At 49.5% G+C, this 12,100-nt stretch overlaps 1 protein-coding gene across 6 annotated transcripts; it reads left to right on the top strand.

The window, feature by feature from the left end:
- Positions 1 to 1,002: 1,002 nt before the first annotated feature.
- ATXN1L (ataxin 1 like) lies at positions 1,003 to 11,916 on the top strand. Of its 6 annotated transcripts, none has more exons than XR_011972944.1 (4): positions 1,003 to 1,153; positions 2,896 to 2,963; positions 4,304 to 6,570; positions 10,113 to 11,916. XR_011972944.1 is itself a non-coding variant. In XM_072636492.1 (4 exons), the coding sequence occupies exons 3-4, from the start codon at positions 4,421 to 4,423 to the stop codon at positions 10,281 to 10,283; spliced, it is 1,779 nt and encodes a 592-aa protein (XP_072492593.1). In that variant the 5' UTR covers positions 1,003 to 1,153; positions 2,896 to 2,963; positions 4,304 to 4,420; the 3' UTR covers positions 10,284 to 11,916. The 6 variants fall into 6 exon arrangements, 5 of the variants coding, with proteins under 5 accessions (XP_072492593.1, XP_072492588.1, XP_072492590.1 ...); XM_072636492.1 differs by having other exon boundaries at positions 4,304 to 6,028; XM_072636487.1 differs by having other exon boundaries at positions 4,304 to 11,916.
- Positions 11,917 to 12,100: the final 184 nt, after the last annotated feature.

Below are 12,100 nucleotides of genomic sequence, written 5' to 3'. Positions count from 1 at the left end.
TATGGGTTTCATATATTTTGCTAGGTGCTTGTACCCCAAGGGCTTTGGAGAGGATTTCCAACTGTTCTTATTACACTTGTAGTCTTTCTTTCTTTTTCAAGTTGATGGTGTCAACTCCTTGATAGTAAATAGAGACCACACTGGTGGGGGCTCATGAATAACCATTCTAGAAATCCAGCTTCTCAGGTTTGCCTCCAGAACTCTGAGAAGCAGTCTGTTGCCTGGGGGAAAGCAGTTTAGGAAATACAAGCCCAGGTTGGGGAAGGAGGACTAGAGAAGTATGCTATAAATATACATATAGCTTTGGGGAGTTGCTGGAAGCCAAGTGTCTGAGGTGGAATTTGAATGGATGTCCTTATTTCCAAGTGTAAAAGTATTGTATCCACTGTACTGAATTACCACTTTCAGACAGTTTGAAATGGATGGAGGGTTGGACGGATGGATGAAGGGATGAATGATAAATGAATGGGTGGAAAACATGTATCAGAGGATTACTGCGTCTTAAACCGCGTTAAATTAGGGGATACAAAGTATCAAAAGTAACAAAAGTACACGTCTCCACCCTTGAGGGAAGCCACACGTACAAGGGAGGGGCAGACAGGTGTTCTCCCAGGGATGGAGACTCCGCCGTCATCGATGTGATTTTCGCTCCCACAGCAGAAGGCGTTGATGCGACAAGCAGGGGGTGCCTCCTGGACTTGCACATCGGGCTGGGATGTCCCAAACAAAGACTCCGGGACGGCCCAGGCTGGGGTCCTCGTGCGCTCTGGAAAGGGGTGGGGTCAAGGCGAGGTCAGGGTCACCTGGAGGAAAGGGGCGGGGCAAGGCGGCCACGTGACCCGAGCCGCTCCCGGGCGCCGCGGCTGCGGCGGCCGTCGCCGGGGTTCGGCCAGCTGGCGGTGCGTCTGGCCCGCCGCTCTTCCCCGCGGTCCCCCCGCCCGCCGCTGTGACGCCATCTCCGGGCGCCGGGGGCAGGATGCGGTGACGCTATCTCCAGGCGCCAGGCTGGGGGCGCTGGGCGCTGGGCGCTGGGTGTGGGGCGGCTCCGGGGCCGGGGATGGCGGCGGCGGCGGCGGCGGCGGCGGCGGCAGCTCCTCAGGCCACGGCCCTGACACCGGCGGGAGGAGCCGAGAAAGCGCCGTGAGATGGGCCGGTGAGTCTCGCCGCGAGTGGCCGCAGCTCTGGCCAGGGTTGGAGGGGGTCCCCCATTCTGGCTGCCCCCTCGGCGGGAGGCGCCCCCCTAGCTGACCCTCATCCCCCCACACCCCCGTAGGCCCCACCCTCCTCCCGCTCCGTGACCCCCAAACGAGGAAGCGGGCGCCCTCCCTTCGAGGTTCCTCTTGTGACTCTGCCTCCTCCGGAAATTTAAACCCATCCCCCGCCCCGTAGTCTGTGAACCCGCGGCCCTGGCTGGGAGCCCTTCTGGGTGCCCGGGGCAGAGGCCTCGGGCAGTAGGACCGGCCGAGCCGCTGCCCTGGAGGTCAGCGCTCCCCCCGCGTCGGGGCTTAGCGGGGAGCCCCGAGCTCCCCCTTCGCCTTCCCCTCGAGTCCCATCTGGAGCCGCTTCTTCCGGAGCCACATCCCAAGCAAGGCGTTTGTGACTCCGATCAGTGATCGATACGTGCTGGAGCGTCCGATAGGTATCCCGATTTGGTCCGCTGCTGCTGTTCCGTCAGCTCTGTTGCATCCCCCTTCCTTTCGGTATTCAGCCCTTTGCTCGGCATTCAGGGACAGAGAGGGGGGGTAGAGTGGGTGGTTTTCTTGAATTCTTCAGAGATCGGGGGCATGGTTCGCCCCTGTGGGCATAACATGGCACGGCGTTGTTGAATGAGCCAGAACTGACTGTGCCTCAAGAATAGAAAGGATGTGCGTGACTCTTTCCAGTAGGAAATTTGTATTTATGTGACCAGGAATTTGCATGGTTACTTTATCCTTTAAGTCCATTTTCCTTAAGAATTCTGGCTTAATGCCGTGTTTATGGCTGCTTCTGCACAAGCCTTCCGTTTCCAGGACGGTTTGGACCTGAGATGACATGTCTTTTTGATGTCTTTCACTCCTAGACTTGGATGTACTGAAAAGTAGTCAGCAGCTTCTCATAGTATTTCCCCTGCTTTATCGGTCCGTTGTCCTGTACTTGGCATCTGTGGGCCTTTTAGATTGGTGTGTTTCTAGTTTAATGGGTGTGTGCTTCTTGGCTTCCTTCAGTTAGTAGATTGTAAATTCCTTGAGGATTGGCACTGCAGTTTGTTTCTTTAGCACCTGATATTGTGTTTTGTACAAAGCTGGCATTTAGCAAATGACATTGGCTGACTGGTTGGTATCCAATGTTTTTTTGTTGGAAATCTTAATAAAGCTTCCTCTTGAGTGACTTGACTCCCTCTTGACCTCCTTTTCTGCCCCAGAAATATTAATAGTTCTTTTCCCTGGTGCTTCTCTTATTCAAACGACCTCCATGCTTTAGCTTTCCACACCTCAGAGCAAAGGTGAAGTCATGAAATTGATCTTGTCTTTTTACTTGGTCATGGGCCTAGACAAGCTTTTCTATTAATTATTGGATCCAGCTGAATATTTATATTGGATATAAATTAAAACTGTAAGAAGATAGTGAAAGGTCTGAGCAGAAAGAACCAAAAAGCCTGTCACATTGGAGAGACAGTGAAATGAGATTCCTGATTTGTATTAGGATCCTTAAATTACATAAGATTAAAAAGTAACTTTTTTTAAACAGATTGTGCACCTGTACTGTCTAGTTGCCGTACTACTCTGCTTAAAAGACCTGCAGAATTTACTTTTTGTATCTCTCCTATTACCTGTTTGTTCTCTGATGGTACTTGGAAGGGTCAGAAATGAAAGTGTGCTATTCATTCTTTTCTCCTATCCTGTTTCCTTTTTCCAGGCTACCACGCCAGTCGGGAGGAGACTGCTTCATATTCCAGTTGCCCAGAAGCATTGCTGGAAGTTCAGGTAATAAACATGGACATCTCTTTGGGTTCCTTGCAGAATAGCATCTGGGGTGTAGGAGAGCCTGGTATTAAACCTCTCCTCATCCTTAAGGATATGTCCTGAAGGCTGAAGATTTATTGGAAGGAATAGGTAGCAAACTTCATAAGAAGGGCCTCTGAGCCAAAAAAAAGATTCTGATTGATGGTGGCCAGAAATGCTTGTGAAAGGTGATTAAGGAAGAAAGGGGAAAAAAGAAAGCTTTTTTTTAATACCTACATTGTCCAGTGAAATAGGCCTATGATTCTAAAGGGGGATTAGTATTTTAGGAAGTGAGCTTACAACAACATATTTGAAAGTTCCAAGGAAAAGGAACCATTGACAACATCATGAAGAAAAAAGGGAAAAAGGAGAGGAAAGAGAATCAAGAAAACAGTGATGAGGTATTGCTGACCCAGAATTGGGGAGGGAGGGTAGTCAAGCAGAAGGAAAAAATTGCTCTTACCTGAACAGGAACTAGAGATTCTTTTAGCCCAGAGGGCAGATTGGGCCACCTTTTGAGGATGAAGAGAAGCAAATATAAGTTAAATATGGAACCAATTACTTGAATATGGGGGCTTGAGTTGCTCTGAGTCATAATGGGGAATGACAGTTTTTTAGAACCAAGTTGATGGCATTTGAAAGTTAACTCGGGAACTTTTGGATAAGGGGGAAAAAGGTGACAATGAGACAAGAAGGCTAGAAGACTTAGGGAGTGGTAACAGTGGGGTGAGTGATCCAAGGCCGGAGAGTTTAGCCAGGCAGGGGTGGGGATAGGTGAAGTCATAAACCAAATAAGAGAAAGGAGAGGAAGTGAGGATGAGATCATAGAATCAAGAGAGGGAGATGACACATTCATCTATGATAGCAGAAAGGAGAGAGATTTAAGGAAAGAGGGTCAGCAGGAAGATTCTGTGTTTAAGTCCTCACAGAAGGGCAATCTGAGAGCTGTGAACAATCAAGGTCATCATCAGAGATGTGACTAATGAAGCTGTGGGTCTCCTCAGAGGAGTGGTGCCCACGGATTATTTATGTTTCAACTAGCTCTTTTCCTCTTAGCTCTTTTTGCTTTGTGGTTTTTCTGTATGTCCTGGCTAGGCCAAGGAGGGTAGTATCCCTCTTGGCGTTTATTTGTCCTTTTGTCATATTTCCTTGCCATGCTCAGACTTTGCTCTTTGTTCCCTTAACCTATGTCTCTCCTCTCTCACAGACTTCTCTGGGCATAGGCTCTGCTACTTTCTTCTGCTTGGTGAACCACCCCATTGTTTGCATGTGGAGCCCACCCCCAGGTTATTTCTCTGTGCCTTTGATTTGTTCCCCAGCAGATGTGGGTGCCCCAGTCAACAGTGGAAGGGGGTACAAGGAAATCACAGAGAAGTCTGTTCTGATGTCCCCAGAAGCAAGCCGACCCCCTCCGGGCTCTGGGAATACTACAAAGCAATATGAAACCTGTTCATGAGAGGAGTCAGGAATGCCTTCCACCAAAGAAACGAGACCTCCCTGTGACCAGCGAGGATATGGGGAGGACCACCAGCTGCTCAACCAACCACACACCCTCTAGTGATGCCTCTGATTGGTGTCGGGGGGTAGTGGTGACTGGGCAGACTCAGGCAGGAGTAAGACAGAGTGTTGGTAGTGATGGAGTGGAGGCCATCACTGGTCTGACAGTGGACCAATATGGCATGCTGTACAAGGTGGCCATGCCACCAGCCACATTTTCCCCAACTGGTCTCCATCCTGTGGTGAACATGAGCCCCCTGCCCTCTGCCTTTAATGTAGCATCATCACTGATTCAGCATCCAGGAATCCACTATCCCCCCATCCATTATGCTCAGCTTCCCCCAACTTCTCTGCAGTTTATTGGATCTCCTTATACTATGCCCTATGCCATGCCACCCAATTTTCTCCCTAGTCCTCTGCTCTCACCTTCTGCCAACCTCACAACCTCTCATGTTCCTCACTTTGTGCCATATGCCTCACTCCTGGCAGAAGGGGCTACCCCTCCACCCCAGACCACATCTCCAGCCCATACTTTCAACAAAGTCCCTGCCGATACTTCCCCACCAGGTCAGCTACAGCATCACTTAGGCACTCAGCCAGTGGACCTCACTCCAGGCCGAGTGCCCATTTACTATCAGATGTCTCGACTCCCCACTGGGTATACAACACATGAAATCCCTCCAACAGGAGCAAGCCCAGATTCTGCCCCTGCACTACATGAGGTCCAGCCTCTTCCAGATGTCACTACTCCCAATGGAGGGCAAAGACAAATGGAACGGAACATGGTAAGAAGAGAAAGTGAAGCCATGGACCCCCCCAGCAACAAGGATGATGGTCAGGGACTTGGAGCAGTGGTGGAGTGTGTGGTGGATGGACAGTTGTTTTCAGGTTCTCAGACTCCACGGATGGAGGTGGCGATGCCAGCACATCGAGGGACTCCAGATACTGACCTAGAGGTCCAGAGAGTGGTTGGAACATTAGTGTCTCAGGACTATCGAGTGGTGGCAACTCAGAGGAAAAATGAGCCCAGCCCCCTTAATCTATCCCATCATGCCCCTGATCATCAGGGTGAGGTGAGAGGGTTGGCTAGGAACCAAGGAGAAATGACAGAGAAAAACCAGGCCCAGGGCCTCTACACCCAGTCTCCCCAAGAGCTGGCAAAACATAGACCTTTACCCAAAGCAATGGTTATAGCCAATGGCAATTTGGTGCCCATTGGTGCTGAGCAGGGGCTGCTGTCCATGGGGTCAGAAATCCTGGTGACCTCGAGTCTGGATATGCAGATTCGAGCCACTTTCCCAGACAAGGAGCCAACTCCACCACCTAGCACCTCGTCCCACTTGCCCTCTCACTTCATGAAAGGTGCCATCATTCAGTTGGCCACAGGAGAGCTGAAACGGGTAGAGGATCTGCAGACCCAAGACTTTGTGCGCAGTGCAGAGGTGAGCGGGGGACTGAAGATTGACTCCAGCACCGTGGTGGACATTCAGGAGAGCCAGTGGCCTGGCTTTGTCATGCTGCATTTTGTGGTTGGGGAGCAACAGAGCAAAGTAAGCATTGATGTGCCCCCTGAACACCCTTTCTTTGTGTATGGCCAGGGCTGGTCCTCCTGTAGCCCTGGGCGGACAGCACAGCTCTTCTCTCTGCCTTGCCACCGGCTACAGGTGGGAGATGTTTGCATCTCTATCAGTTTACAGAGCTTGAACAGTAACTCGGTTTCTCAGGCTGGTTTCCCTCCCTCAGACCAGTTGGGTCCCTCCCAAGAAAGGCCTGAGAGGACAGTCTTGGGATCCAGAGAGCCATCTGATGGTGACCGGAAGAGCCAGCCTTCAGGAGAGGGGGCATTGGCCCAGAGCTCCCACACAGTGGAGCCCTCCCAGCCTGAGCCTGGTGCTCAGTCCTGCTGGCCAGCCACGGGCTTCCAAAGATACAGTGTGCAGGGGGAGGAAGCACGGGCCACTCTGCTCCGTCCCTCTTTCATTCCACAGGAGGTGAAACTCTCCATTGAAGGGCGTTCTAATGCAGGAAAATGAACTCTTCCCCTACACCAGGACCAGAGTTTTAGTCCAGAGCTGAGTCTCACCGTGAGCAGGTGGAAAATTTGCACACTCTGAGTAGTTAATCCACTTTCTTAGCCATGGGAATTTGGGGAGGGAGGAGAGAGACATCAGCCTCATGTCATAGGGTTTGTAATGTTTAGCAACCCTTGGCATCCTTCTGGGATGACTCCAGAAAAATTGCTTAGTTGAGGAGTGAGGGTCGGGGAGGGCAGAGTTGCTGGCCTAGGCCTGGGAGGGATATGGAGTATCCCAAGCACCGGCACCTCTTCATCCTCCTCTCCCCTTGCCCAAATCCCTGCATTAGAGAGGTCCAAGCATCAGGAGCAGGGAGCAGAGGGAGGGCCACAAAGTAAGAGCCAAAAACTATGATCCACACACAGCTTAGAGTAGCAGTAGTTCAACCATCTGGAGTTTTTTCTCTTTAGGGGTGGGGGAAGGGGAGATCCCCCTCTTTGGAATAAGGGGCTCCTATCCCAGAGCCCTTCATTTGAGAGATGTGCACTTTAAAGGGTAATTTTGTTACAGATGGTCATCTTTGGGTTTGTGGGCAAGGAACACAGTCTCCTCTATAGGCTTGTATTCAGGCCTCATCACCTTCCTCCTCCCCCATCCTTTTTTTTTCCCCCACAAGGCATACCACGACTTTCAGGGCTTGAGAGAAATTTAAGCACCTCTACGATCAAGAATGAAGGGATTGCTAAGAATCCAGACTCTGGCAGAGAGCTGGCAGCTGGAGGACACTGGGGAAAGAGCTGTTAGGGAAATAGACGGAATTTAGGGGAATGCATGTGTCTCAGTGCAGTCCAGCCTGCTGAGATCTTTTATGACTAGCTCAAAGTCATCTGAATTCCTAAGTCAGTAATGGAGAGTCTTTGAAAAATTAGTGTACCATTGCTTTCCTTATACACCTGCACTCCCTCTCCTTTCTCTGCTAATGTGCCCAAGTGCCTGCACGTCCCCATCTCTGTACTATCTTTTGGCAGAGTTGTTCCATTTGGGCCTCTTCCTAAGGCTCTGCTGACCTCACTGGTCTCATCTCTAAAACTTTTCTCTATCCCCTCTAAGCCCACTAATTTTCCAGGGACTCTCTGGGTTTCCTCTCTGACTGTCATTGACTTTTCTCTTCATTTACAAAATCCCCTGGGAATCCTTGGGCATCATGTCTATGTTCTTTCTGCTGCTGGGCAGCCAAGATAGATACCATCCCCCAGATCGGTGCCGATGCTAAGGGCTGGAATTGCCAAGACTAGCTGGCATTATACATTATGACCCCGCTGTCTTGTCAGGTATTTAGGCTTTCTCTCACCATCCTTCACACTAATGAGAAAGGTCTTTACAGTTGAGGGATAATTGTCTTGGTCCACATATCCCAATATCTGATGTCCTCTGGCCTATCTGTTGTAGCATATTCCTCATGGAGTGGTATTTTTTTTAAAAATACAGGTATTTTTGCTTGGCCTCCTCCTGTTTTGGAAGCCCTGGGTTGTTATACCCACAACTTTTAGCTTGAGCCAGGCCTATGGGATTCTGAAATATTGAGAGCCAGGCTCTTCCATGAGCCACCAAAGGGTGGATAAGTTTATTTTAGTTTATTCAAGGTAACTCAGGGCAGTGTCATCTAACTCTGCTTTAGCTTCTCCCTGGTTATAGATTCCAGCTCTGACCAGGAGGTAGCATGTGTTTTGTGGAAATGGCTCGACTCAGGATCCAGAGTCTGTGAATTCCCAAGGGCTGACCTCAAGCTTTTTCTCTTAGTGACATTAGGCAAGTTCTGTGACCTCTCTGTCTCACTTTCTCCCCAACTGCCAAATGGGGATGAATATTACCTACCTCCTGGGGGATCTTCTGAAAATGGCCAGCCAGAGAGAACACAGGAGAACAGAGTGACTGAAACCTTGACTTGTCTGCTGCCAGTCTTGCACTCCCAAGGTTCGTTTTTTGATAGTAGCTCTCTAGTCACTTTGTAAAGCCCCATGTGCCAGACTATCAGACTGGACCCCAATTCCTTGAGTTGCTAGCTCTAATAAGAACCAAATACCGACTGTGTCTGATGAACACTGAACCTTGGTACTACATTTGAGATCTTTCCCTGCCTCCTTTCTATCCCCCAGTCTCCCCAAGTGCTGCTTTTCCTCGTTTGTTTCCTCAAGTTGGGGTCTGGAGGTGGTCTAATGAGTTCTATCTAATCACTAAGCTGTGGGTGAAGATGCCCATTTCTGGTTGTTGTGAGTAGATGGTGTGCAGCGAATACTTTTTGCACAGGTTTCTCAGCAGTAGCTTTCTTTATTGGAAAGCTGATTAGTATAGTACAGTGCGATGCAGGCAGGAGATGCTTGAGAAGTCATCACTGGTCATTAACTGTAGCTCCCTCCATTAAGGGATACTGAAACAAAGCCTGCCCCTTCCCCCAGAAGGCAGATTCCTGCGTGGGTTGGACATGGTTTACTCAGAACAGCTCCTTTCACTTCCTCCCAGTAGAAGGGGTCATGCTTTGTGCACCTTCAGCTCATTGTGCCCTCTGCTCCTCTGCCTTGCCCCCTCTACTGCTGCTGTCCCCTTTCTGTCTGCTCTGGGATGAAGCTGTGCCCCTTTAGCTGTACAGTACCTAGCACAGTACCATGCACACACCACGTATTATTTGATTTTGATGAGCTGGTTGAGTGTCTTGGAGAAGAATGGTGTCGTGAGTCCTTTGTGGGCCTTTACTCTGTAGATGTCAGTCTGAGCTGCTGAGGCATCTTGTGCCCTCATTGCTGTGGTGTATGTATTCTTCCTCTCAGACTGCAGCATTGGGTAAGAGAGATAACCTGTGTAGTAGGAATTGAAGGAGCAGCTGCTTTTAAAGGAAGGAGGTTATTCATAGGGTTGAGAATGGGTAGAAGGAGGTGTGGAGGATCAGAGGCCCCAAGTTAACTTGTGGGGGAGAGTAATCCCAGGGATTGGTGATGAAAGCAGGTATGGTGATGAAAGCAGGTATGGTTCCAAGTGCTGCTGTAATGGCTGGCTCACTCTCCTCTGCTGTGCAGAGAAATCTATCAATTTGTAAGGAGAATCTCAAGTCAAAGGATGATGATCCACCACTGTCCCTACCTTTGGATGTCCATTGCTCCTTTCTGAGACCTCAGGGCTGAGAGCTGCCCAACCCTTTCCAAAGCACAAGAGGCACCAAGCTGACTTAGCCAGAGACATTGCCATGCTCCTGACCTCACTTGGTCACGGTGCCACCGAGTGCTGCTTTGTCACCGAGGTGGTCTGTCCGTAGGTCCTCCCTATTGCTAACTTCCTGCTTTGCTGCTTTCTCACCCGGCATTTCTGTCCCCTTGGCCAAATATTTTAAACTCAGGCTGTGGAGGAAACAATAGTGCCCTATCTTTGCCCATGTTATGCCAAGGTCACTAACACAGTTGTCCATTTTGTCTAGTTAAAACAGGGATGGTAGGAATAATTTCAGGCACTTGTCATCGGACTCATAGCTCCAGGCATCTCTTCCTTGTTGCCTTTAGGAGAAATAAGTTGTTTGTGTGTGCAGTTATGTTCTCTTCTATTGACTTCTTAACCTTTCTGATTTTTTTAGTGGCCTGATTTTGAAGGTAATAAAGGGGAGTCAGAAGCTAAGGCCTGCATCCCTATCCTCAGAGGCCTCTCCTATCAGACCCTTAGAGCCAGCCTAGTGGTGGGAGAGGGCCGAAGCACTCAAGTCTTCAAAGGCAGTTTGGTTACATATTTACCAACACAAAGACTCTGAGGGTAGCAGAAACCCTTCAGGATGTACAGAGTGCAGGATGCTATGGCCTAACCACGCTAGACAGCAGGCATATTGACAAGAGTTGGGAGAGCATGCTGGAATGGTCAAAAGTGCCCTGAGGCCATTGGAGAAAAGACTACAAAGGTAACTGACCTTGGAGAACCTTGAAGGATTGGTTAAAAATGGCAAGAGCAAGGGCCAAAGTTTTAGGGAGACTTCCTGGCACCCCTAGGGGGTGCCTATTCACACTGAAGCTGCAATACTTTCCAGATGAGAAAAACTGTAGTCACAAACACTACAACTGGAGGGCTGACCCCTGCTCACATTGGATGGGGATGAGAAACTCACTGGGACTTTGCGGGGAGGCCCGCACCCCTCTGGTTCCCTGGGGTTGGGCAGGCCTCTCTCCTTATGCAATAATAAAATGAGCATATGGGTCTGTAGTTGGCAGCTGCTCTTTCGGAGTCGCCTCTAGAATTGGTCTGCGGCCCAGTGCGGGCTGTGCAGCGCACTTGCAACAGGAGGGGACGGGTGCAGTTTGCCCTACTGAGCTTCCCTAGCCGGAGCAGTTGTAATTAAATGCACTTTTCACACTAAGAGGTTTTTTTGTTTTTTCTCACCTTAAACCCAGATTCTCCCTGGTAGATAGAGAACTCCAAGTCCATGTAATCCCAGAGCCATGTCAGCTGCAACCCCCAGCAGTGACAATGGCCTCATGTCAGGTCCCTGCCTGCAGTGTGTATGGCAGGGGCCCTTGTGCCTTTACTCAGTGTCAAACCCACAAGCATTTGCATCTTTCTGGCTATTGTAGGGACTGAGATTTCTTCAGTGGAAGCTGACCAGGTGGTTCTGAAACTACCTGAAGGAAAGGGAGTTTGCAGGGAGGTGGAGGAAATGGGGTGTGAGTGAATGGACCCTCAGCTTCCTTGACCCTGTGTTGCATTGTGGAGAGTGTGTATTACGTTGGGGAGAGGATCGGAGCACATCTGGAGTATTATCACAGGGCTTGACCCCAGCAACCTTCCCAGTCACACAGGGTCCCTTGTAGCCAAACCAGTGTACATCCCAGCTGCAACGGGACAGCACCTTAACGGGGGAGGGGGGGCGAGGTGGGGAAGAAGATGGGAGAGGGGAAGGAAGGGAATGTCATCCAGGACAGAGAGAAGGCCATACCTGGAGAGGACCAGGTGGATCTGTTTTAGGTAGGAGTTCCCTGTAGATAAATTACTGATCCCTCAACTATAATCCCCATTATGTAATGGCTGAATTAACATGTAACCAACTGCATTGTATCTAAAGCCTTAGAACTAGTCAGGTGCTCCCCCCACCCAATACTGTTTCATACCCTCTAATCCTACCTGATCTTTAACAAAGCATTAATAATTCTAAGGATAATCTCTATTTTGGTGTGCTTTTTTGTAACTGTTTTAAATAAATCAATTTGTACTGTATATTTGTACCTTTTGTGAGATCCTTTTTGCTGTTTGACCATTTTAAGTCTCTGTACTTGGCTACACAGATTGTATTTTTATTGTTAATGCTCTTCTTATGGATACCTGCATTTACCTTGTGGACTATGTAAACACAGTATATATCAATATCTATATATCTCTATATAAACTAATAGCTTTTCCTTTTGGTGTTTGCGCCTTCTTCCTGTCTTAGCCCTAGGTTGTGGGGGCACTATCTGGCTGTGGCTTCCCAGAGCTCCGAGCAGAGGTTCTGGAACCTGTGTTGTCTGTGATGAGTTCTGATAAAGACCTCCACGACTTGGTTCTAGCCCTGGGGAACAGGGACCCACGGGGGTATGTGCTGCT

Source organism: Notamacropus eugenii, chromosome 1 (genome assembly GCF_028372415.1).
Source record: "Notamacropus eugenii isolate mMacEug1 chromosome 1, mMacEug1.pri_v2, whole genome shotgun sequence".
NCBI lineage: Eukaryota > Metazoa > Chordata > Mammalia > Diprotodontia > Macropodidae > Notamacropus > Notamacropus eugenii.
This window is presented reverse-complemented; position numbering and strand designations above follow the sequence as displayed.

What these genes read in the sequence shown, in the direction of transcription:
- ATXN1L (XM_072636487.1), top strand. Translation starts at nt 4,421, where the DNA reads ATGAAACCTGTTCATGAGAGGAGTCAGGAATGCCTTCCACCAAAGAAA.